This window comes from Acipenser ruthenus, chromosome 36 (genome assembly GCF_902713425.1).
Source record: "Acipenser ruthenus chromosome 36, fAciRut3.2 maternal haplotype, whole genome shotgun sequence".
In the NCBI taxonomy this organism is placed as follows: domain Eukaryota; kingdom Metazoa; phylum Chordata; class Actinopteri; order Acipenseriformes; family Acipenseridae; genus Acipenser; species Acipenser ruthenus.
The window spans coordinates 3,062,241-3,089,866 of record NC_081224.1 but is presented as its reverse complement, the minus strand read 5'-3'; the positions used below and the strand labels follow the sequence as shown (position 1 = coordinate 3,089,866).

General features: G+C 41.5%; 1 protein-coding gene across 9 annotated transcripts in view; it reads right to left on the bottom strand.

Moving 5' to 3' along the window:
- The window catches only part of LOC117402030 (pre-B-cell leukemia transcription factor 1), an 80,492-nt gene extending 54,058 nt beyond the window's left edge, over window positions 1-26,434 (bottom strand). For 2 of the 9 annotated variants that reach the window (XM_059008292.1, XM_059008294.1), the window contains exons 1-2: window positions 25,227-26,434; window positions 12,071-12,144 (exon numbers count right to left, since the gene is read on the bottom strand). In XM_059008292.1, coding sequence (XP_058864275.1) covers window positions 12,071-12,144; window positions 25,227-25,411 — 259 coding nt within the window. In that variant the 5' untranslated portion in view covers window positions 25,412-26,434. Of the gene's footprint in view, window positions 1-12,070; window positions 12,145-22,756; window positions 22,837-25,226 lie in introns of those variants that run through there. The other 7 variants (XM_059008293.1, XM_059008296.1, XM_059008298.1 and 4 more) reach the window with 5 other exon arrangements.
- Between the last annotated feature and the right edge of the window lie 1,192 nt (window positions 26,435-27,626).

Below are 27,626 nucleotides of genomic sequence, written 5' to 3'. Positions count from 1 at the left end.
TTTAGCGTATTTAAGGCAGCTGTCGAGGGGTTGTTATTTGGGGCGTTTGTTTAATTTCCCAAATGTTTAAACCACCAGGGACAGAAATAATAATACTGCATTGCTGTTTCACCCATTCCAGGTTTTAATATTACTTTGATCAGCCCCAGTGTATAGGTAATAAGCTCAGGAGGGTCTGATTTAACTCGGTGAAACCAGAAATCCAACTGCTGAGCAACAGGGGCATTGGTTCCATCCCTGGACACGTTTCAAACATATCGGGTACGTCTGTGACCAACCAGAGGCAGACATTATAAGCATAACTCCATCACATTTTATGACTCACTGGAACGTGTGTGTGACTGCGTTGGTGTAGGTACAATATTTAAACAGTCCCTTAGCTGCAACCACTAGAGACACACTGCCGCATCCCTTGCTCCCAGTCTCTCAGCTGTAACCACTAGGTCAAATTCACTCAGTAACTAAAACCCCCAAATTCTCCACATTCTCCAGGCTGCGTCTCGGAGTGGCGTGCAGTTGATGGCTCGTGTGCGGTGGGTGTTTATTAAAGTGTGCGGGTGAGAATCGTTTCGTTCAGGGGCGCGCGAGAGAGAGCAGCTGTAATTAATCACTCCAACACACTCGCCACACGAGAAACTATCAACTGTGACAGAAAGAGAGAGAGAGAGAGAGAGAGAGAGAGAGAGGAGAGGGTTCTTCCTTCAAGTTTGGGTTCCTCTGTTAACTAGCTCAAGCAGACAGACAGAATCCAATGCCAAATTTCAAATCAAGACAAAAAAACCTCTTTGTTTGAAAAGACATTTTATGTTTTGGTTTTTTTTGTGTGTGTTTTACTGCATGTCCAGCGCTGTGAGGGGTTTCACAGAAGCTGCTCTATAAATCATTATTGTATTGCATATTGTATTAAAAAGGCACAGTTGCAAACCAGCCCAGCTGCTTCTTTTGTCACTGGCACAATCCCATATAATCCAATGATTATTTGGGGCTCCTCAAACTTGTGGGGTACCCAAGGTCACTTTATAAAGGCGCAACACAGCACAACAGTCATAAAGGGTTAATGTGCAGAAGTGCGTGTTCATGTGTTTGATTTGCAGTTTGCAATCGTATCATTCAGCTATGGACTGGGTACTGCACAATACAGTGGTCCTGACAGCAAGCACACGGTCTGTCTGGTACGGAGAGGGTACCATGTGAACACAGGGTTGGTATTAATACATTCAAGCTGTCTGTCAACAAAATACTGTCATGAATGGTCGCTTGCTGTTGTTACACGTCATGCAAAAGCAGACCATCCGGACCATGAATCCTCATACAATAAGCATTGTGACAACATGGTCATTGAGATACCTATAGTACACTGTGCATGCTGGTGTGCTGGCCGGTGTGTGCAAGAGCTGGTGTTCAGGCAATAAAAACATGCATTATAAATATCATATGGGAGATACTGAAATTGAAGAAGCAATCTATGAAAAAGACTTGGGAGTTTATGTTGACTCAGAAATGTCTTCATCTCTAGACTATGTGGGGAAGCTATAAAAAAGTCCAACAAGATGCTCGGATATACTGTGAGAAGTGTTGTAAATCAAGGGAAGTAATGTTAAAACTTTACAATGCATTAGTAAGACCTCACCTAGAATAGTGTGTTCAGTTCTGGTCACCTCATTACAAAAAAGATATTGCTGCTCTAGAAAGAGTGCAAAGAAGATCGACCAGAATTATCCCGGGTTTAAAAGGCATGTTGTATGTAGACAGGCTCAAAGAATTGAATATATTCAGTCTTGAACAAAGAAGACTATGTGGTGATCTGATTCAAGCATTCAAAATTCTAAAAGGTATAGACAATGTAGACCCAGGGAACTTTTTTGACCTGAAAAAAGAAATGAGGACCAGGGATCACAAATGGAGATTAAATAAAGGGGCATTCAGAACAGAAAATGAGGCACTTTTTTACACAGAGAATTGTCTGGAACCAACTCCCCAGTAATGTTGTTGAAGCTGACACCCTGGGATCCTTCAAGAAGCTGCTTGATGAGATACTGGGATCAATAAGCTACTAACAACCTTTAAACTTTCTTATGTTCAAGTCAGTTTGTGCGAGTGCCGGTGTACTGGTCAGTGTGTGTGTGTGTGTGTGTGTGTGTGTACCAGTATACTAGTCCGTGTGTGTGTGTGTACTGGTCAGGGTGTGTTGGGAGTTTGCGCTGGCTCGCTGGCTGGCTGGTGCAGCTGCACTGGTGTGTTTCTGGGCTCGTGCAGACAACTGCAAGAGAGATGCAGCCGCAGCAGCTGCCCCCAGGGACCAGCACCAGCTGTGCAGGCAAACATTTCATGCAATTAATCAGGAATACTATTGGAGGTGCCTTATTACCCAAACCAGTCTCCCAGGCTCATTACGATAATTTATAGGCTGTGCCAATTAAACATGGCTCTAATAGTGTGCTACTTTCTCCCTTTCTTAAAAAAAAAAAAAATAAAAAAATAAAATTTAAAAATGATTTAAAATGTGTAGCCCCATACAGTATAAACAGATCTACTGTAAGTAAATACATTTCAATGCCCATTTTTTTCTTTCATTTATTGCTACTTTATCAGCAGGAGCTAGTTAGAACCTAAAGGTTTTTTGAGGCTGAACAATAAAATGAAAAGGTGTCAGTCTGCTCTATATATGGCGGTGCACGGGCTGGCCTTTTCAGCTATCAAGTCTTCAAAAAGGGAACGAAAAACCGGTCTTGTTGGGGGAAAAAAACCACTCAAATGCTAGTGATAAGACAGACAGCACATGCTCAGTTTTGACAGCCTTGTACCAATACATCTCTGCAGCACTGCATACACAAAATATCACGTTCGGTAAAACAACAGAGACACCAGAGTGGGTCGCTGTGCCGGGAGTGAAGCGGCTCTCGTTTACTGTCCTCGCGTCTCTCGAGCTAGCTAGCTTGGGCTCCAAATGGACAGAATCTTTAGTGTCGGGTTTCATTAACAGGCTATGCTAATCTCCGGATTGAGAGAGGTTTGCAGCCAGGCAACGGTAAACAAAGATCCCTTTTATAATGTGACAATTTACTCCAATTCTGCACAGGAAATGGAGCGCTGAGCTCCAGATCGAATCAAAACTGAAATGTACGACAAAACAGCAGCCGCTACCACCACCTTTGATTTATAATCAGGGATGTTACTGTGTTGTTTAAACTTTTAAACCGATATCTGCACATTATTGGTTGGTTGCACAGATCAATTACCAGTAATTCGGGAACACCTTGCATAACGCGGTCCAAGATTAAAGCTAATCAGGATCTGTGAAACATCACAAACGTTTTCTACACTATTAGAAATACACATGTACTGTGCTGTGCTTCTGGGTTTGTTTCAGATACAAATGATACAACAATAGTATTGCGCTTATATAGCGCCTTTCAAGAACAGTTCCTCGCAAAGCACTACAACCCTCGCTTCGTCGATACATGATTAAACTTTACAACCCTACATAAATACGCTCTGTCTCGGTGTCTGTGTGTGTGTGTGTGTGTGTGTGTGTGTGTGTGTGTGGTGTCAGACTGCGCGAGGAGGGGAATTCGCTGGAGAAACAGAATCGATAGCCTCTTGAAACTTGTTCATTAAGCAGTGGGGAAAATAATGCGCCAACTTTGAGCCCAGGCAGTCAGTTCACTACAGATAGAAACTCAGGGGAAATCAAACAGAACCCCCCTCCTCTCTCTCCTTGCATCTCTGCATTGAACAGGGAATTGAAGGGGGGTGGGGGGGGGCTGTGAGGGAGAGGCTTATTTGCAGATGTTAGAAAGAAAGAAAAAGAAATAAGCTAGGATGTATTTTCTACTGCTGCTGAGCGTTGCTATTTGGCCCTCACGTGGCGCGGCAGTGGTGTCAGGTTCCCTTTAAATAAGGCAGTTTTTTATGTTATAAATTTAGCTGAGCACAAAAGTTATGCAAACATTCTAAATGCAAGTCACCTGGATTGAACACCTTTTAAACTTTGACTTTCACATGTTGGGAAATGGTCAAACCAATCAAAAACCTACACCATGAGAAGCCCTCCAGAGGCTTTTTAATAACGCACTATAACACGATATGTAAGAGAGTACCATGTGCACAACTTGTATGGAAGAGACTGTACTGAATAAATACCCTTGCCCTGCACGCACCCTGCTGTATAAGCACTGCAGCTGACTTCCACTATGGTCAAAGGATTAGGAACAGTATCCTAATTTTCAACACTTGCAAAACGTATGTACACCAATGTTACGAGAAATACAACACAGCTTATCCAGTTATCTATACTGATTTCCATAAGAAAGACTGCTCTCTCATTGCCGCTCTCTGTTCCTTCCAATCTGAATGTGCAGAGCCCTAGAGTCAGGACCAGTTCCTCATAAAGGTCATTTCACGCAGTCCCTACAGTGGTAGAGGACTGTTCCACAGTGCGTGGAATATTACATTCCCCACCAACAAAAGGTAACTAATAAAAAGATAAATAAAAAATAAATAAAAAAGCAAGCACAGTTTTCTCTTTATAACACCGAAATGACGGACTTCGGTGTCACGTTCAAACGGAAGTCGTTTTAAATTGGCTTTGTGCTAAACATTAACGAGAGAAAAAGACGCAGGATCACTGTGTATATACGCTGTGCTGGATCACTTGCTGCGCTGGATCACTTTCTGTGTGGAGTAGTGGTTAGGGCTCTGGACTCCTGACCGGAGGGTCGTGGGTTCAATCCCAGGTGGGGGACACTGCTGCTGTACCCTTGAGCAAGGTACTTTACCTAGATTGCTCCAGTAAAAACCCAACTGTATAAATGGGTAATTGTATGTAAAAATAATGGGATATCTTGTAACAATTGTAAGTCGCCCTGGATAAGGGCTTCTGCTAAGAAATAAATAATAATAAAATTAATATACTGTATATATAAGCTGCGCTGGATCACTATGTATATACGCTGTGCTGCATGCTTTCAGGGTCAATTCCCATGAGTCTCACAGTGGCAACAAATTACTTAAATTGAGTCCCTGTTAGTTAATTAAACTGGCTTCAAAAGAAAGCAGGTGAATACACAACAATTAATGTCTCTAAAATAACAATTCCAATTCCAGTTCTTTCGAAGGAATAGGCATTGGAATTGGACTGGATTTCAAAATGGAAATGGAATTGAAAAACAGGAATTGACCCCGACCCCAACAGCGAGTTGGTCTGTTCAAAGCTGGTCACATGGGCCGGAATCTCTGCTTTATAAAAAATATAATAAATGCAGGCAGAATGCCGTCTGCTTGCTCACGCATACAAACCCTTTCCACGTTATCATCTTTACACAGAACATCTGACAGTACTGTTACATTCACTCTGTGCGCGCGCGTGTGTGTGTGTGTGTGTGTGTGTGAGAGAGAGACAGACAGACTTGGCATCTGTTCACGGCCTTTCTTTAACAATGAGAGCAGGCCGGAGTGTTCTCTCTGGAATTTTACACCCCTCCCCCCTCCTCCTCCTCATTCTCTCTCTCCTGCTTTCCTGCAGAGACTAACCCCCCTTGCTGCCACCCATCCCCCACACCAAGCCTCCCTCAGCTCAGCTTATTAACATATCAAAGCGCTGGGGCTAACTAATGCCCCCCGCCCCCTCCTCCCTTTCTTCTATTCCATGCAGCGCTCTGGGATCACCTCAAGTTCCTTTAAGAGCAAGTCCTTTTCTAGCATTAAAGGAGAAACTTAACATGGTGTTTTATAACTAGGGAAGGGAGCGCAGGCAGTGTGCAATGTGCACTCAGGCACACAGGGTTACAATCTCACACTGGCCCTGTGTTACAGAACTACCCTTAATTACTTAAATGATCAGGAGCCAGGAGTTTGAGCAGGGTTAAAAACTCGCACTAGCCCTGCTGCTGCTGCACCCAGTCCTGGGGTTCAGGACTACCTTCAATTACATACATTAGTAAATGACCTGGAGCCAGGAGTTTGAACAATCAGGCTCCTGTTCTATAAGTCTCCCTCCCCCCCATAGCTACATGAACAGTTCCAAAAAGTAAACCCACAGACTGAGGTTTGACATTGATGTTGTGAGGATTACAATCAGATCATAAGAGATTTAGCAGGGGACTGTCACACCACAGGAGAGCAACCAAACACAAAGCAAACCCGCACAGAGAGATCGTCCGTGCGCACTCTGAAACAAGCATGGGGCACTGCTTTTCACTGGGGATCCTTAAAAAAAAAAAACAACAGAACTCATTTTGCTGTAGCCTCCTCTGTGGAACTGAACACAACTAGAAACTCTTATAAGACCACAACACTGCACGGGTTGTCGGCATACAGTTTTTTGTCTTGTGTCAATAAAGTCCTGTTTTTTTAGAGCCATTTTTAACATGTGAAACTAAACTCGAGCGCAGACAAACTGCACTGTCAAGAATGTCTTTCTTTAAAATGTGATCGAGAGAGATCAGTTTCTGTTTTTTATTATTCAGTCTTTCTTTCTCCTTTTTATCTATCTTGAACTTCTCTTTCTTATAAAAAGTAAAGAGAGTCCCACAGAAGGCCATCTAATATAACACAACAACAGACTTCTAGTGGAAGCGTTTCCCTCTTCCGGAGTTTCTCTTTGGTATCAACGCACGCAGAGACGGAGGGTTCTCCAGCTCCCATTGTATTAACCTGCAGGATTCGCTTTAGTGCATTTTCTGAAAGGAAGAAACATCTACAAATATTACAGAAAGTTTAGGTGCTCTGAAACTTAAGCTTCTTACACTTTCACTGCTATTTTTATTGAAGATTTTTTGCTAAAATTTGCACGGGGTTAAATGCTTTAAAAAAACAAACAAAAAAACAGCCCCATGAGGTTTACAACATTGCAGTGCTGTCTTCGGACAGGTTTTGGGAAGGTTGACAAACACTGCTGGGTGAATTAGACCTCTCCCCTCCTCTCCTAAGGCAGTGAACCCTATCCCCCTCCCTGTACAGTCGCCATTGCTTTTGAGACTAAATGGAAAAATCAAAGTGAATGACATTAGGTAAACAGACAGCTCGTTGCCAGGGCGACGGCGAAGGGCTGACCTATCAGTGGCCAGCCTAAGTCGCCCCTCGCCTTCCGTGGTCTCCTTGGTGATGTGATTGGCACATGACTCTGACAGGAGACAGAGGCTGACATTCAATCCTCATTCAGCTCAAGAGAGACAGGGAAATAAACACAGGCAGAAAGCACTCTGTGCCGCACGCAGGAGAGAGGTTTCGAGTAGCACAGTGCACACTGCTCCAGAGCAAGAGGGGCCGGAGACAACAAAGCAAGATACCGTCCGTAGAATCTGAATCGAGGTCTGCATCAACCAAAAGTGCAACCTAGCTCACTGCGCTTCACCACATGGTTCTTGAAATCAAGAATAGTGTGTTTTATTGTGGGTACAAATATACACTCTCCCTGTCAATCATTTGATCTTATTATGCATGAAAAGAAGGAAGGAGGAGGCTATAGATGAAACTCCTGATGCTGTTAGGTAATCGCACACCAGTAAAAGCTAAACTAGATATCAGTTTAGCACAGTGCTGGAGTCGAGGAGACAGCAGACAGTGCTGTACTACCTTTAAATGAACTAATGTTTTACTGTAGTGCAGCCACATCACAATGTGGGACCTCTAGGCTTCCTACAGAGGTCAGAGGTCAGTCAGGCTCCCCAAAGCACAGCGACTAAATCCACACTAAGCCACAACATGCATGCTGTCAAAATAACAGCACTGAGCTTTGCAGTGATTAGTATTTAAAACATTCAGATCAAGTGTTTGTAAGTGAAAGGAACGTTAGAGTTTTGAACCACGTTGCCACATGTATTTGATTGTGTCTGTGTGTAATTGATACCTTGTACAGGATTGAATACAGCTGGTCTCATGGCTGGGTCTGCTGGACACGGGTTGTTGTAATACTAAGAGAACCTTATAGACTTCTCAAATGTTTGTCATAGAAAGACTTCTAGCCGAAACGTTAGTCACAGAATTTAAAAAATGTATTAGTGCTACTGCTTATACTACTGTTGTACAGTCATTGATGGAATAAACATGGGTTATTGATTCTTCTACTATTAATAAACATACTATTTTTATAAATAGATTGAAGCAAGAAAGCGTCACTGAAGGTGTCAGGTCTAGGTTATAGCCTCCCTTACAGAATCACAGCAAGTCCAGGTCTGTAAGTGATTTAACCTTCCCTCCCATTCCCTTACAGTGCGGTTTAGACCAGCAGCATGGTAAACATTTACAACAGGCCAGCACAGACCCCAGAGACTATTAGCATGTGTCCCTTAATCCTGCACTGGATGGATGGATGGATGGATGGATGGATGGATGGATGGATGGATGGATGGAGAGAGAGAGAGGAAGGACAGAGAGAGAGGAAGGAAGGAAGGAAAGAAAGAGAAAGAAAAAGAAAGAAAGAAAGAGACAGAGAGAGAGACCCCATACTTGGGTATTCCTCCTGCAGACTGACACACACACAGTCGGACAGAGAGCATCATATTAAACCATTAAGTTGTGTTTGTGTAATTTGATACATTACATTTAGACTTAACTTTTGCGGTTAACACAATTAGAGTAAGTTATCGTAGAAATATAGTTCGAGAAAATAAAAAGAACTAGGTGCCAGTTAAAAATGCTCCACAATTACAAAAAGTAACCTGCCCTCAAAAGAGGACAATGGCAATTAATGGGTTAATAAACAGCCTGGTTGTCTTCTCGTGAGCGTTGCTGCTTCCTCCCCCCCTATTCAGACAGACAGACAGACAGACAGACAGACAGACAGACGCAAGCAGACTAGACTCATGGGGTCAAATTAAAATAGCACTGGCAGCCTCCACTCGTACACTCTGCAAAGCTCTGGTACTGGGAAGTGTTGAGGCTGCTGCTTCATTCTAACTCTACCCTACAGCACTCACACAGACACAGGGGTGGACACAACACTCCCATTGCACAGCAGCGTGATCCATTCCTGGTTCTGCTGTGGGTTTAACTGAGCTTGTTACCTATACACTGGGGCTAATCAAGCTCAGAGTAAAACCTGGAATGGGTGAAACTTATTTCCGTTCCTGCAGACACACCCAGGCATAAGAATTACTCACTGCTTCAAATCAATAGACAGACGCCATGCTATACAGAGACCTGTTATAATAAGCAGTACTCAGATAGATGGGGGCTGTCCATTTACTGCTGTAGAGACAGTACATGAAATATTAGCAAAGGACTTCACAGTAGAGACATGAAATGATTTGGGGCACACAGAACCTCACACACAGACTCAAGAAATGACATTCATTTATAATGTAGCATCGCCAACTGAACAAGCCGAGATACAAATGTGTTGTTTTACGTTGCTGTTTTACATTCAGAAACACAAAGACATTGAAAAAGACTTCTAGTCAAAATGACGTCACTTCATTTTAGTATGTATTTATTTTGAAAGTAATGCAAGCAGTGCAGTACAGCACTACTGGTCCCCAGGCCTCAATCCAATTATCCAGGCGTCAATCTCTTACTGAGAAACTTAAATAAAAAAAAACAGCTTACAGCGTTCCTGAAATAAAATAAAAAGAAATGACGCGTAATAAAATAATACAGCAAGCACATCAAGTTTGAGGAATCCTATCGTAGCCTGCGGCCAGCAGAGTCACTGTGTGTTCTAGGAATAATATCGGGACTCGGATTCCGGTCTCCGGAGAATTTCAGATAAGGAACGAGGAATCAAGCGGCAGTTTGGGGACAATGATCCTCTTGTCCACGGAGGCACGGAGCAGCAAACGATTAAAAACACGAAGCCGAGGACTGCAGTCCAGGCAGAGCTAGCCCTGGCGCTGGGGGGGCGATGTCACAGCGTTACATTCTGACGGTATGATCATCTTCAACAAATACACCGTGGTTATCGCCACACCGAACAGTGTATTTTTATTATACAGCTATTAAAAAAAGTACAAAAGCCATTAATGTTGTTTTAAAGTAGTTCTTTAAATAAATACACAGAGGTCATGTTCAAAATAAAATAATAAAACGGTATGCAACTTGGGGACAGAAACCACAAACTACATACCACGGTAAACCGTGAACCCCATAACCATGGTATGCAAAAACGATCATGGCGTCAAAACCGTGGCAATGTAAACCACAGAATAACGTGAAACCGATATACTGCGACATCCCTATGTTTTTTTTCTACTGTATTACATGTTAAATATTATACAGAGTTAATATTGTATATACGGTGCTGTACCATACAAGCTTATATCCGTAAAATGAACACAGACGCTGCATTGAGTTTACTGCACGTTTCACACGCAAACATTGGCCGGAAATCTGTCCACTGCGGGACGTTGGCAAGAAGGGTCTTCTGGTCCTACTCTACAGCCACCCGCATACATAACTGATCCGATCTTTTAACAACGCAGTTACAAACCAGGTAACTGAGTATGAAAAGGAAAGTCCGGAGGTCCCGTACAGACAAACCCGCCATCCGGTTTGAATCTAAACCCAATATGAAGTGAGCCAGCTGTCCACCGAGCTGGACTGGAGGGACAGCCTGCTACTGAGCAACGGGAAGGAGGGCAAACGCAAGCAGCTCCCGAAATGTCAAGATTGCACCATTTCTAAATACTACTACTACTATACTACTACCAACAACAACAATAATAATAATAATAATAATAATAATAATAATAATAATAACAATAATAATAATAACAATAATAATAATATAAACACCATGAGTTTTTTTATTTAGGGCTTTGTGACATTTCATTTTCCAGCGCTTCCGTGGTTTAAACGCTTGGCTAGTCTGGCCCTGCGCGTTCTTAACAGCACGCCATGGCGGACGCTCACACCTGCACTGCGGAATACCCATGGAAACCCTGCAGCGGGGTTCCTGCGGTCAGTCTCACAACCTGTCACGCTGGGGGCTGTACGCAGACAGAGAGCAGCCTTCGATACTGAAATCCGTGTTCGTGGTGAATCTTCTTTCTTTTTTCAATCTCTCTCTCTCTGCTCTCTTTCAATGCGGAGATCAGCAACTGGCAGTTAATTAGCTTCTAAATGTCAAATATCGGCGGCTGCGGTGAACGGGAGCCGATGACAGCGCTTTCATTATTTATTTATTTTGCTCCGCTCCACTCCCAGCTACTTCTAATTTCATGCTCTGTCATTATGCGTTTAAAATGTACTCGCAGCCAGGAACCCTTCTCTCCATCAGAACAGCGGCTCAAGGTTGGTTTGGGCGGGGTGGGGGGGGAGGAGGGAGTTTATTTCCATTCCTGTTCAAGTCTCCCTTACACACTCAACTATTGTATTGTGTCTTCAATGGATTTGATTGTATATTTTACTATACATTATTAAAAAATAAATAAAACAGATAGCCCATAAGCACAACATACCTCAGTGTGGATCCCCACATGGTTCTTGTGCGTTTTATAGTTGGTATGGATGTATACATACATACATACTCTCTCCATCTCATCGAATGATTGTCTTTTAACAGAATGATCCATCATTAAATGACCATTTGATACAAGTAGCCCATCAGGACCATCCCCTGTATCGTGATGCATAGCACATGAAGACCTTCTCCTTGATACATACAATAACCTTTTATTTCGGGCTTTTCATTTTCTGGTGTTTGCGCTGTTTAAATGCTCTGGGAGTTCTTAAAAGGTGTATTAGCACTCTGAAAACGATCCCAGCTGACTGGAGCACAAAGCTGCCAGTGTGTCACTGACGATCTGGAAAAGCCAGTTCCGCAGAGAGAGAGAGAGAGAGGATCTGCTTTCCTCTAAGAGACACTGAAACCAGACCCTGTCGTGCAAGTCTGGATAGTGAGGCAGACAGACCGGGGCTCAAACGCTGCACCACAGAAATTCAAAAAGAAAACAAAGTATCAAGCACTGTGCTGATTGCTTTAATTGGAAAGACAATTATTTTTATTATTTCAAGTCACAGAGGATATGGATGAAAAATCCTGTTTCAAACACCCAGTATCTGAGCTGAACCGTGCAGAGCTATAAAAGGGAGCAGGTCTCCCCTCCTCCTCCTCAACCCTTCTCCTCCTTACCTGTCTTTTCCTTGATTTCACAGAGCACGCTGAAGAGAGCTGGCTTCATCCGGTGACAGTTCAACGCGTGTTTCCTGTTGAACACAAACGATACAAACGCATTAGAACACAGCCTTCAGACAATACTGTGCCAACATCTCCACAGAGCTACCTGAACTGCAAGAAATAACTACAAACTCCTCCTGTCATGCACAGCAATATGGAGCTGTCAAATAAAGGACTCCCCACAGCTCTGCTGGGGTCACACAGAAACTGTACACTTGCTGTTCAGTCTAGTTTGCAAACGGTACATTTGATACAAACAGGCCTTGCCAGTTGTCCCATATTGACCCCTTATCTAATGTAACAAAAAAAACACCGGAGTCTTATTTCCTTCCCTATTGCACAGCAGTTTCACTCATGCCAGGTTTTAAAAATGTCCCTGATGAGCCCCAGTGTGTACAGGTTACAAGCTGAGGTGTGTTTACTCAACTCGGAGTAAAACCAGGAGTGGATCAAGTTGCTGTGCAATGGGAGTCTTATTACCATCGCTGAATTTATTAGGGCATGGTTGAAATCCCACCAGCTTACCAGTGGAAGTCCTTGAGCAGAAGGGATGACAACTGCTGGTTTTAAGCACAGAAAATACGCTGAGCATTGCCCTGCATCGCTTCTTAAAATGCATGCATTTGTTTTATTCCTATTTTTAGATTAAAACCAACTTCTGCTATGCTTCGATCAGTATTTCTGTGTGAAAGAAATCCCAGAACTCATTCTTCCAGTCCCTCGGCTCCCTGCTGTTGTGACAGGCGTGTGAGAAAGCGAGAGTTAGATTGGCATTTTTAAATCCACCTGGGTATTCAAACATATATAGGAGCATCTCTCCGAGAGGTATAAGAGGAGCAGAATCTCTTTAGCTGCACGTAATGGGGGTAAAGTGCAGCAGACAGACAGACAGACATCCTTTTATTTGAAATGTTTGTAACGAGACATGCAATAATTCATTGATGAACTGATTATTGATCAGCATGGCTTTTATTTTTGCAAGTCTCAATTATACACTCATTAAGTTGATCAATCGCCCAGGTGCCCTACAAGCTAGCTGCCCAGTAACACGTGCATCATAGGATTCACAGTCACGTTATCCGTTGCGTTTCAAGTTGTTTTTGAATGAGTGTTCTTTGCACAGATTAGGATGGTTTTTTTAACCCATGAGAAGAGTGCTATATATTAAATTTAACTGTTTTATAAATTGCTACAGCCCTTTTCCTAAAGAAAAACAACAATTCACATTTCTATAAAACAGAAATGAAGAACAGAGATAAAAAATGTGGTTTTAATTGTAAAAAAGCTAGTTTGTAGAAATCTAACATTAAAAGTTTAAAACAAGAAATAGGATCTGTTCCCTTTTCGGGTTTTAGTCAGAAGCCTAGCGGCAGTGTTCTGAATGAGCTGCAAGCGAGACGCCACATGTTTTGAGATCCCAGAGAAAAGTGCATTACAATAATCAATTCAAGATGAAACAAAGGCATGCATTAGTCTTTCAGCATCAGATACAGAAATAGGTCTAACTATATTTCTCAAATGATACAAGGTTACTTTAGTAACTTGCCTAATATGAGTCTCGAATGATAGATCAGGGTCAAAGATGACCCCTAAATTTCTCATCTCTGTTTTATCAGAATTCAACACTGGATGCCTGCAAGGCAAGCAGCTAACAGCACCCAAGCAGAAGTATTTCCTGTCTTTAAAAGACAAATAGAGCAGATTATCATGAGCGTAACAATGGAAGTTCACTCCAATAGGGAAGACTTTGAATACACACCAAGGATGGGAGCATGACTCCTATTGCATAGCAGTTTCTTCCATTCCAGGTTTTACCACGAGTTTGTCTTATTAAACTCATAGCAAAACCAGGAATGGATCAAACTGCTATGCAGTGGGAGTCTTATTTCCATCCCTGCATACAGATAAATACAAGCAAGAAGTCTCGTTCAATGCGTTTCATGCAACACAAGCTACTTGAAATTCACGCCGATACAAGCCGAAACGTTTTCTCCATGTCAGCTGGTCGTCATCTGAATTGCATTAAGCAGTGCGGCCAAAGCACTAACCCTCAAAGAGAAAGCAACAGCAACACTGCTGGGGCTGGGAAGAGGAGACCGCCTTTCACTATTCAATGAGAGATACCCGATACTGCAAAACAACTCTTTAAGTAATAAAACAAATAGATAGCACACGTAATGCATTTAGTGGCTGATGTGTCTGAGCTCGAGCCGTTTGGGGAAAGGCGAGATCAATAGATCTGGATACAAGACGCTGCAGCACAATGCAAGCTTACATTCCAGCAGCGTCCTTCGTGCAAGCATCACAGATCGCTATACAAAAAGTACATTTGAAGAGAGCCAAATGCTAACTGAAAATTATTATATATATATATATATATATATATATATATATATATATATATATATATATATATATATATATTTATAGACACACACACACACACACACACACACACATACATACACATATACACACACAGGTCTGGAGCCAATATTTAAAATCATTCCTGGAATATGCACCCCTAATAGACAGGGGTACAGAATGGGCTTGGTTTGGTCATCGCTATGAACTTCTGTGCAATGCACGGAGAGACCTTGTGATGAAATAGGCGGTTTATGTCCCAGTCAGTACCGACTTGAGAAAGGCAATGCTATGTTATATAATGGGATCCCTATGAAGAAATGAGTGGAGTTGGCCAGTATTGGTCGCTGCAATGCAATCCAGTGGGTTCCCGATGATGAAATGGGTTGCGCTGGTCATTACTGACCTGTGCAATGCAATTCAATGCTATACAGTTGCATCCCTGCAAGAACGGCCTTTGCAATGCAATCCAACGAGATCCCAATGGTGTACCAGGTCGAGCTGGTCATTGAACTGTACAGTGCAATTCAATGCAATGTAATGGGTTGACCTAATCAGTACTGAACTGTGCAATGCAATGTGATCCCTATAGTAAATACTGGTCTATGCCCTGCAATACAAGTTTTCCAATGGTAGAACGGGTTGAGTTGTACCGAGTACTGAACTGTGCAATGCAATGGGATCCCAATGATGATAGCCCGTGCAGTGCAATGGAATCCTCTGGCAGTGCGAAAACACTGCACTTAAACACACAGTGGCATGCAATACCTATGCTGGATCAAAAGGGTTCTAGCCTCTGGCCAACACAGGGAACAGGAAGCCCATAGCAGTATCCTGTTAAGAGTTGACGGTTTCACTAACAAGTAACTAACGCGGCCACAAGCTATAAAAAAGCTCCTGGCTAGAGAAGCCAGGCAGTCGTCCAGCTGTGGAGTGCTTTATCACACACAAGCCTGACCACTAGAGCCACACCTCCACAGATCTCAATGACAGAATGGCTTGTGTGTGCTGCAATGCAAAAGGATCCCTATGAGAATAGCTTGTGAAATGCAATGGGGTGGGATGCCAGTGGAAGAATGGGCTGAGTGTGATAGTGCAAGGCTGTGCCAAAAAAAAATAAAAAAAAAAAAACAAAAGAAAGAAAAGGAAAGAAACACGCGCAGTATGTTTTCCTGTTGACCAGAAAGACAGTGTCTCTTCAAACAGGATTAGCAGCTTCACCAGGAGTACCTGTTACAAGCTCTCATAATTACACACTGGCATGCCAAATGCATGATACATATTCACTGCCAGCACGAAGGCAGCGCTACACTGAGTGGAACAGACACACGCCATGTCTGCAAAGACATTCCACTCGCATTGAGACCTGCTCCTGTGCCGGAATGCAGGCAGGCAGCTCAACAAGTTTGCTTCACAGGACTTGACACTGAAAAGGAAATATAACTTTGAGCTGGCAGTGCAAAACACACACTGGATCTCACTTACATGTCACCTCAAATACATTGAGAGACCACAGCCGTAACACACTGCCAGGCTTATTCAGAGGGACGTCCTCTTCAGAAAAAAAGCAAAGGGATGAATAATTGAACAGAGCAGAATAATAAAACCAGCTGCTTCTTTTGGAGAGAGAAGTCACATTCAGATAATAAAAATTAAAAATGATTCTCAGTTCTTTGTAGCTTTCAGTATGATCATCATCATAATAATAATAATAATAATAATAATAATAATAATAACTAATAAATGCTGCAAATAATAATAATAATTAAACACTCAAATTTATACATTAACCCTTTCAGTCCTCATCTTCGCACCATATGTTAACACATGCCATCAGAAATCACCATGTCAACCTCACGCGACTCCTAGGTCCCTATGGAGGATGATTTTGTCCTGGGTTGTGTAGGGGCGTTGACTGCAGTTTTACAATGCTTGCAAGTTGCAACGCTGGGCTGTGTAGATTCGGTCCAGTCGTTTTTCCTTTTATAAAAGGAAATTGGAAAACAACATGTTTTTTTTTGTTTTAGCTTTGTGAGCAGAGGAAAAAAATAAAATAAAAACAAAGTCGTTTTCCGATTTTATAGAATTAAATACAAACGCGATTTTTGGCTTGTTTCACCATCAGATTTGTGTAGTGTGTTAGAACATAAGAAAGTTTACAAACGAGAGGAGGCCATTCAGCCCATCTTGCTCGTTTGGTTGTTAGTAGCTTATTGATCCCAGTATCTCATCAAGCAGCTTCTTGAAGGATCCCAGGGTGTCAGCTTCAACAACATTACTGGGGAGTTGGTTCTAGACCCTCAATTCTCTGTGTAAAAAAGTGCCTCCTATTTTCTGTTCTGAATGCCCCTTTATCTAATTTCCATTTGTGACCCCTGGTCCTTGTTTCTTTTTTCAGGTCGAAAAAGTCCCCTGGGTCGACATTGTCTATACTTTTAGAATTTAGAATGCTTGAATCAGATCACCGCGTAGTCTTCTTTGTTCAAGACTGAATTGATTCAATTCTTTTAGCCTGTCTGCATACGACATGCCTTTTAAACCCGGGATAATTCTGGTTGCTCTTCTTTGCACTCTTTCTAGAGCAGCAATATCCTTTTTGTAACGAAGTGACCAGAACTGAACACAATATTTTAGGTGAAGTCTTACTAATGCATTGTAAAGTTTTAACATTACTTCCCTTGATTTAAATTCAACACTTCTCACAATATATCCGAGCATCTTGTTGGCCTTTTTTTATAGCTTCCCCACATTGTCTAGATGAAGACATTTCTGAGTCAACATAAACTCCTAGGTCTTTTTCATAGATTCCTTCTTCAATTTCAGTATCTCCAATATGATATTTATAATGCACATTTGTATTGCCTGCGTGCAGTACCTTACACATTTCTCTATTAAATGTCATTTGCCATGTGTCTGCCCAGTTCTGAATGCTGTCTAGATCATTTTGAATGACCTTTGCTGCTGCAGCAGTGTTTGCCACTCCTCCTATTTTTGTGTTGTCTGCAATTTTAACAAGTTTATTTACTATACCAGAATCTAAATCAATGTAGATTAGGAATAGCAGAGGACCTTACTGATCCCTCTGGTACACCGCTGGTTACCTCGCTCCATTTTGAGGTTTCTCCTCTAATCACTACTTTCGGTTTTCTACATGTTTAACCACTGGACCGCATAGGAGGCTGTGTGGTCCAGTGGTTAAAGAAAGGGGCTTGTAACCAGGAGGTCCCCGGTTCAAATCCCACCTCAGCCACTGACTCATTGTGTGACCCTGAGCAAGTCACTTAACCTCCTTGTGCTCCGTCTTTCGGGTGAGACGTAATTGTAAGTGACTTTGCAGCTGATGCATAGTTCACACACCCTAGTCTCTGTAAGTCGCCTTGGATAAAGGCGTCTGCTAAATAAACAAATAATAATAATAATAATAATAATAATGTTAACCACTCCCTAATCCATGTGCATGCATTTCCTTGAATCCCTACTGCGTTCAGTTTGAGAATTCATCTTTTATGCGGGACTTTGTCAAAAGCTTTCTGGAAATCTATTGTTTGTTTTGCTATTATCCATTGTCAATGTTGCATCCTCAAAAAAGTCAAGCCACACTAGACACACTCTCCCTTTCCTAAAACCATGCTGACTGTCTTCCAGGATATTGTTACCATATAGGTAATTTTCCATTTTTGATCTTATTATAGTTTCCATAAGTTTACATATAATAGAAGTCAGGCTTATTGGTCTGTAGTTACCTGGCTCGGTTTTGTCTCCCTTTTTCGTTTGCTATTTTCCAGTCTGTCGGTACAACCCCTGTGTCAAGAGACTGTTGCATGATCTTGGTTAGCGGTTTGTAAATAACTTCTTTCATTTCTTTGAGTACTATTGGGAGGATCTCATCCGGCCCAGAGGATTTGTTTATTTTAAGAGCTCCTAGTCACTTTAACACTTCTGCCTCTTATGCTAAAGTTATTTAAAATTGGATAGGAACAGGTCGACATGTGGGGCATGTTGTCCGTGTCCTCCTTTAAAAACTTGTGAAAAGTAATCATTTAATACATTTGCTATTTTTTTTTCTTCATCTATGATTTTGCCATTTGTGTTTCTTAGACATTTAACCTCCTCTTTGAATGTTCTCTTGCTGTTATAATATTGGAAAAACATTTTGGAATTGGTTTTAGCCCCCTTAACAATGTTCATTTCTATCTCTCTCTTGGCCTTTCTAACTTCCTTTTTGACTTGTGTTTGCAGTTCCAAGGACTCTTTCTGTGTACTTCGTTTTTTGGTCCCTTTTAAACGCTCTGTAAAGTGCCTTTTTTCGCTGAATATTTTTTTTTAATTGATCTATTAAACCATTTTGTTTTAGATTTAGATTTGTCTACTTTTGGGATGTAATTGTTTTGCGCCTCTAGTAGCACATAGTTAAGTATGTTACATACATGTCATTCTTTATGTATTTATTTTTTGTTGCCAAACCATATGCCCTGCATGCCACAGTGACCACTAAAATATAAACCAATTTGTTTTTATATACAGTAGTTGTAGCTTAATCATCTGAAAGACCTGGGGCTCGTTTGTATATCATACAGTGTCATACTTGTATAGCGTTTCTATATAACTTTGCTCACACAGACTGCACGTGATAACTGATCGAAAGACCTGTCATATTTGAACTTACGATCTCGCAATACAGAAACGAGCCCCCTGGTTGTACAAAAAAATTCTCATTGCGCTCAAATGAGCTGTGTGATGGACTAGGATTGCTGGAAACAGGGGCGGGACTTGTGGTATACAAACCCGGTTCCCGTTCCAAGGAGTCCGTTGCTTCGCTATTATTATTATTATTATTATTATTATTATTATTATTATTATTATTTATTTCTTGGCAGATGCCCTTATCCAGGGCAACTTACAATTGTTACAAGATATCACATTATTTTTGCATACAGTTACCCATTTATACGGTTGGGTTTTTACTGGAGCAATCTAGGTAAAGTACCTTGCTGAAGAGTACAGCAGCAGTGTCCCCCCACCTGAGATTGAACCCACAACCCTCCGGGCAAGAGTCCAGAGCCCTAACCACTACTCCACACTGCTGCTGCTGCTATGCAGTTGTGGGAAAAAAAAAAAAAAGTTTTTTAACTTAAAATGAGTTAAAATGTTCACCTATTTAGCAACCTCTTTTAGAGGATGTTAATTTGAATGGTTTCTTCTGTCGTCAGTTCTCGATTCTACACTGACTCCAACCAGCAGACCCGTTGGTAGATAATCGAACTCACCAGCGGCAGTGTCCCGCGCTTCCAATATGATTGACGCTCAATGACAAACACTAGAGTGAAAAGATCGTGCCAAAATGAAAAAATGAAATAAATAAATGTAATGTATTTCAATTTTTACTTATTTATTTATTTATTTATTTAGTTATTTATTTATTTTTAATTTTGGCACGAATTATCCTCCACAGGTCCCAGTCTGATGTAGGGTAGAGATATGTAAAAAGCGTGGTCCTGTTCTCGTGTATACTCAACAAAAGGAGTTTATTCTTCAGCTCGACAAAAATCATTCAGGACTGAAAGGCTTCAGAAACTAGGTTTCATCTGTGTTATTGAGGTAGCAAAACCATTAAACAAAAATAATTCACGTCGGCAAACACTTCGGCTAGTGCCTTCATAGACGTTTAGGTTAAACTAGCAAAAACTAAGGGGTCGTATTCATAAAGCATTAGCGTGCCGTTAAATACACAGATCCGCAATGGCACGACAAAACTTTAGGAACGCAGGAAGCTTGACTAGATATTCCAGTCCAGATCTTTGTTCCAGCCAGGACCTAAAATCCATTACACAATAAACTCAGGTAAACCTGGAGTGGAATCATTCTAACAGGACCGGAGCTGACCACCTTTAGGATAAAATGCTCGTCCACATGACTTGTAGTTTCTTAAAAGTTCAGTTTTCAATAATAATAATAACAATAATACTGCATGAAGAGGTTCTTGGTTTGACGTGTCAGTTCCCTTCTACACCTGTGTATTAACCCTGCTGCTACAACGGTACGTCAGGACCCTCCATGTTTCAGTAGAGGTGATATTAAGTTTAAACGCTTATCTATATGTTAAAACATGTGGAATCTAAACGCTGAGAAACATACCAGTGAAACATAGATGTTGACCTTTACAGTGTACTAACTATACAGTATTATAAGGTAATTTATTTAACTTTCAGTCGTGTCTAACATACGGGGCGATATTTTCAAAGTGTCCCCTCCAATCTTTAAAACCTGTCAATTTTACAAAAACTACAATCAAAATGCATTTCAAGTCCTCTTAAGCACTCTCATCGTGTTGTGTTTCTTCATTTTGCAACATTGACATGATTTCTCGCTCCTTTAAAAAATACAGGAGTTAAAAGCAAGCAGGAAACGCTTTGAAAAGATGGCCTGTGGTGTTCTAGGCTTGTAGTCTTACACATATTGAGACTGTACTCGTTTATTGTACACTGAAATGCAGTGGATGGCAATAAGACTTCTCAGTGAAACCCAGAGTGGCCCGACGGCCAGAGAGCTACGAGAGCCTCACTTCCATCCCCGCACACACACTCACATTAACAACTGCAAATGCAAGTAAAACACAAATATTACAGTTCAATTGCATTTACTGTAGCTGTGCAAAGATGATAAAGTAATGGTAGATGAATGGAATGTAAAGAGCATGCAGGGCTCACACACAACAGAAGGGTAGAACACAGATAAAAACACACACACACACACACACACACACACACACACACACAACATAAAATAGCTGAACCCGTAGCTATGCAACTGACTGCAGTACAGAATTCCTGCCTCCAAATCAATGCCTAATTGTGTTGCAAAGAATGCAGCAGAACTTAGCTGGGGCTGATGAAGCTGGCAGTAACACCAGGAATGGGTGAAATTGCTGTTATTTCCATCTCTGATGTGCAGATCTGCACAGTATGTAGTCTGATAAGATTTCTCCCCGGTGACACTTTGCACTCTCCTCCTAATCTGCACTTCAAACAGCACGCCAGGACAATCACAGCAGCAAGTTCACATACATTTAGACTGTCAAGACAGGTCTTAACTAAAGAATCTTAAAGTGTTGTCACTTTTTTATTTATAACAATAACTAAAGATATGCGATGCACTGCTGCATATTCAAAACAAGGTCTTTAAGCGAGATGTAAATCGCAAAATCAACCCTCATCATGAGGGGATGGAAATAAGGCTCCCATTGGGCAGCAGCTTGATCCAATCCTGGTTTTTTGCTATGGGTTTAACCCATTAAGTACCAAAGAACACAAGCTGTATTTATGCAATTTGATTCATTACATTTAGGCTTAACTTTTGCAATTAACTAAATTAGAGTAAGTTATCATAACACTATAGTTAGAGAAAATTAGAAAAAGCAGGTAAATGGCAGTTAAAAATGCTCAAAAAAATGACAAAGTAGCCTGTCCTGAAATAAGAACAATGGCACTAAATGGTTTAATAGAACACACCTGAGCTTGGCACACACACACTGTGGCTAATAAAGCTCACAGTAAAACCTGAAATGGGGGAAGCTGCTTTGAAACAGGAGTCTTTTTCATGCCTGTCGTGCTTGCAGTATCTTGAGTAGCATTGAGATGTAATTTCACGTTTAATTCCTCATTATTTTACTCAGTTACAAATGCAATAATACAAAAAAAAACAACAAATGACCATTAAAACAGGACATCAGAAATGTCTTGGAAGGACAAGAGTCCGTTCATCAAGGACCGGCCTTTCTGAGCGCAGCTCACACTGGAGACTAGAGCACTGTTTAGCATGCAGGATCTGCTGCCTCCAATCTACTCATGCCAACTTTTTTTTTAATTTGATAAATTCAAACCTCAGTCAAGAGTCCTCCGAATTACTAAAATGGTGCATAGATTGGAAACAACAGCACAGTTTCACCCATTCCAGTCTTTAATACACACTTGATTAGCCACAGTGTATAGCTAACAAACTCAAGTGTGTCTTATTAAACTTATTAAAATAAAACCAAGAATGGATCAAACTACACCACAGGGCTGGAAATAAGACTCTCATTGCACAGCAGTTTGATCCATTCCTGGTTTTACCACGAGTTTAATAAGACACATCTGAGCTTGTTACCGACACACACTGTGGCTAACCAAGCTGGTAGTAAAACCTGGAATGGGTGAAACTGCTATGCAACAGGAGTCTTCTTTCCAGCCCTGTTTAATGTTATTTTTTTGTATTCTTTGTATTTGTAGATTTGTGTACCTTGTTTGGCAGACATCATGCATTGAATCTGGGCTGCCGAGAATCTCAGTGCTGAATGTCACCATGTAAACAAAGCAAACATTACAATGTTAGTGAACACTGCCGAATCTTAAAGCCATGGGAACTGCTGTTTCAGGAACAGCGGCTTGAAACCTGGTTCCAGGAGACCTAGTCTGAGGCAACTTTGCTGTATCAAACCCCAAGTCTCTCCTGGTGTGCCGCGCAGTGGCCTGAGACCTGGTCTCCTGAAACCAAGTTCCAAGCCAGAAAGTGGCGTTGTGTTCCCCTAGCTTGGGTAGCAAGTGGGTTATATTTCAACACACCTAAACAGTGGTAAACAGATCTTAATACCGTCCCTCTAATTATACAAGCCTGTCACTATTTTTCATTGTATGTTGTTAGTAAGTGACCGTCTATATTTAAAATAAACCACAAGGTGTACTAATGTATTTGATTTATTTAATGTCAATATCTGTTTATATACTTTTGATTTTGCTATTTATATTGCATTTAAAAATAGATTAGAAAACACAAACACACGTGTGTTGCCCCGCGTTTATCTAAGATGCCAGACATTCATAAAGTGCTAGAAACGTGTGACTTTTGTAGCTGTATCGATCCGAATAGATAAAGATAATTGAGTGTGGCTTTTTATTGACTTCACATGTGAAACAAAAGGCGGTAATCCGCACAACACCCGCCCACTAAACCCAAAAACCTGTTTCAAGCAGCCGGTTCTCAAATTAAGGATAATTTTCCTGTTTCATTGACCCGGTCTCCCGATTCATACACTGGTCACAGGTTATTGTGTGAAATGTAAATCCTAAACTTCAGTAACAGCACAGTCGCGGCTAAGAACAAAATCCGAAAGAATGGCTTCTACGTGTCGGACTTCATGAAAATGCTACTAGACTAGAGCAGAGCTACCAAAAGCACGGGTTCCACAAAGCAAGGCGATTTCTCAAGAGTCCCGGGTGACCATTTGTGGCCATTTGGCAGTCAAGTGTGACGAGGTGGGTGTGAAATAAAACTAATAAAATGGGTAGAATCAGTTTGCACGCTTATGCTAATTACTTACACCTTTGAAAAGGGAATAAACACACACCAACACACACTCAATCGTTTGCATTTAAAGAACAAACGTGAAATCGCGTAATATATACTGGATCTGCTTTAAAACGGGCTGCAACACCTGTTTAACCCGTCAAGTGCCACATATTGTGCTCATTTGAGCACAGGGTACTTTGTAATTTTTTTGCAGCGTTTTTAACTGGTTATTTTAATGTTCTCTTTAACTGTATCGTTATAACTTACTCTAATTGTGTTATCCGCAGAAGTTAAGGCTAAATGTAACGAATCAAATGACAAATACAGCTTGTGTTGCGATTATTATTATTATTTTTTTTTAAATAAAAATAATTTGGTGCTTAATGTGTTAAATCTGCAAAGACTTCCAAATAACTGCATAGTAACAATTAGATGTGAATGCCACCATCGCTGCTAGCAGCGGTACTGAAAGCCCGAGGTTGTTCGACTTGTGTGAATATTTGAAGAGCACTAATGACTTGCACCGAGACGTGTATGTATTATAGAAGCGGATAGATAGCTGATTTAATGAGTATCAAGTCTCTTTGTATGATTTAACCTGTCATGTCCCTGTTCGGGGCCGGGCTCATAGCCTCAAGCTATTATGGGTTTAACAAATGCCCCGTCCACAACAATAGAATCTCATTCTGAATATTATTATTATCATTATTCAGAGTGAAAGTGCCCTCGAACTGAACCCCCCCCCCCCCCCCCTCCCCACGCACTGGACAAAAAGAAAAAAAGAAAAAATCACCTTTGTTTGCCGTCCCTCAGACACACACACACCATCCCTCCCTCACACACGCACGCACACGAGCACGACATTAGCACGACACAGAAATAAAGAAATTAAGAACAAAAGCGCCACTATAGGAAATGAAATACGCGACCGTACGGGTTTTTTATTTAAATTTATTAATTAAGCACTTGAAATGCATTTTCATAATTCAGAGCTTGTATGCCAATGTTACCTTCTTAAGCCGCTTCAATCTACTTATTTTAAACAAACCAAGCCCTCTGTGGGTTTTGCACCACGACCGTTTAAGAGGATCTGCAATACTATCTATAACTGCATAACATGTGTTGTGAAAAAAAAAAAAAACACGTTGTGTGTGAAGAACTGAACAACAAATGCACACACTGATAGTTACAGAACAGTTCAAATAAACAGTGTGTGTGTCACTCCTCTCCTGGTCCATTATGTGGGTTACACACACACACACACTCTCATTAAGTTAAGTGCATACAGTAAACATTATCAACACAATATTAGTTGGAACAGCACAAATAAAGAGCGATCTGTTGACTCGCCTGCATTGTTAAACAATATCGACTTTCTTTATCGCTTGTTTTTTTAACCTCTTTCCTGATTTGGCGTCCTTACCTCGCCTGCGCCTCGTCCAAGCTCTCATCGGTGATTGCCATAATCTGCTGTAGGATGTCTCCGATGTCTTGCTGCGGCTGCCCGAGCTGTTGCTGTTTGCGAACCGAGTCCACGTCGACTCCGTCGGGCTGGGAGAGGGCTCCCAAGCCGCTGAGAGCCGCTAGCATCCTGACTTGATCATCCATGTCTGACGACAGTAATGAAAACACAACTCTCCGTCCTTTCTCTCGCCGACACAAAACGGGCCACGAATACCACGCAGGAGCACCGCCAAGACTCGGCGCCACTCGGAGAAAAAAAAAATCGTATCCTCCTCGCACTTACAGTATTTAGAGAAATAAAATACTGTATATATATTAAAAAAAATATGCCCCAGAAAAAAAAAAGAAATGCAAAAATGAATCAACGCACGCCTAGAGGTTTGACTTTTTCAGATGCACAAAATATATATAATAGAAAATATGTATATTCACAAGGCGCGACTCAATGCAATTGGTTTTCCAAAAGGGACATTTAAAACTGCAAAGTTTAAAAAAAAAACAAGAACACACAGTCAATATGTATATATAAACAAACAAACAACAAAAGAATCGGTCAACAGTGTTATTGTTTAAAAACAAACACGCAATAACACAAGCAAGCAAGACAAACCTTTAGCACAAGAGCCCAGCTATAATAATAATAATAATAATAATAATAATAATCCAAACTACAAAATATCGCAATAAACGTCTAGCCCCATTCGAGAGAGGGAGGGGGAAAAAAGCGACGGATCTTCAACGCGAAAGCCTTGTATATCAGCCACGTTCGGCGGTCTCTCGTTTTAAAAAATAATCATAATATAAAGGAATTAAAAAGCGGTACGGCAAACACCCCGCGTCTCCTGGTGCGTTCTTTATTGATTTTTTCCTGATCTCCCCTCCTCGTCCAGAAGAGAGAAGATGCGAACAGTGAAAAGCTTTATCAAAGAGGACTCCAGTCCCGCTGCCTGCCAGCCAGCCAGCAAAACCAGTCCTTGCCTTTTCGGTTGATCCAACCCACCAGCACTGCACACAACCCACAGCGCGAACCCGGCGACGCTGCTTACACGGGGCGCTACGTCACCCGCCGGTACCCCCGCCCGCCCGCCAGGGGCGCGCCGTTCCGTCCCCTGCACCTGCTTTTACTGTGCAACGAGTGCAGCTGGATCTGCAGTCTCCTGCTCTCATTTCATTCCTAGAATGTCTTTAGTTTTTATATGCTTTATAGACTTACCTTACGCAAAACAGGTTTTTTTTCCTGTCCAAAATACTGCAGCTATTTAGGAATTAGTTCATTATTTAATTTGCAGTCAACGTATTAATATGTCCTAAATGCGTGTTTGCTGTGCACCCTTGGCTGTGGTTTTATATACCCGCTGCGTCCCCAGTAAACATCATTTTATCTATTTGTATAGTTTTTTTGTACGTCCCACCCCGCCCGACTTTAACTTTAAGTTTATTAGGTCCTGAATTTGTAGTCTAAAGTGAAAATGGATTTATGAGGAGAATGTTTCTTTTTTTTTTTTTTTGCAAGAGTAAACTTCACAACACAGATCAACAATGAAACAATGTTATAATCGTGCTCAATTAAGCGTTTAAAAAAATAAGACCCGTGGGGGAAGGGGAGAAGAATGTTCATGTCTTCAGACCGCCTTCTCCGCTGTGATTGGCAGCTGCGGTTGTCTTGGAGACGGGGTGGGGGAGGGGGAGTAGAAACGTTTATTTTAACCAGCACCGCCCCTCGCTCGGAATGATCGACAGGCCGGGAGCGGTTGCTAAGAGACGGCTTTCTTTATATATTTTGAGGAAGCCACTTTGAGAATCCATCCATTGTTTCGTAGTTTAAGAATATGTGTTCTGATGTAAGTGTTGAATTTCCTGGGCCAGTGCTGTATTTTTAACAAACGTACATTTAAAGTTATAGTACATTACTTAACACTACCTTCCCTCATCCCAGTCCCTCAGCTCTAACCACTACAGTCCCACACTGTCTCCCAGTCCCTCAGCTCTAACCACTACAGTCCCACACTGTCTCCCAGCCCCTCAGCTCTAACCACTACAGTCCCACACTGTCTCCCAGTCCCTCAGCTCTAACCACTACAGTCCCACACTGTCTCCCAGCCCCTCAGCTCTAACCACTACCGTCTCACACTGTCTCCCAGTCCCTCAGCTCTAACCACTACAGTCCCACACTGTCTCCCAGCACCTCAGCTCTAACCAGTTAAAGTAACAATTGGATATTCTAAATATGTGAAAAATATATACAGTATATCTGAAACATAACAACGTGTTTGATTATATTTCAGATACAGTGTAGAATTTAGTATACAAAAAAACATACAGAGTTAGCAGTTCTTGGAGACAGGATGGCTGTAGGGAT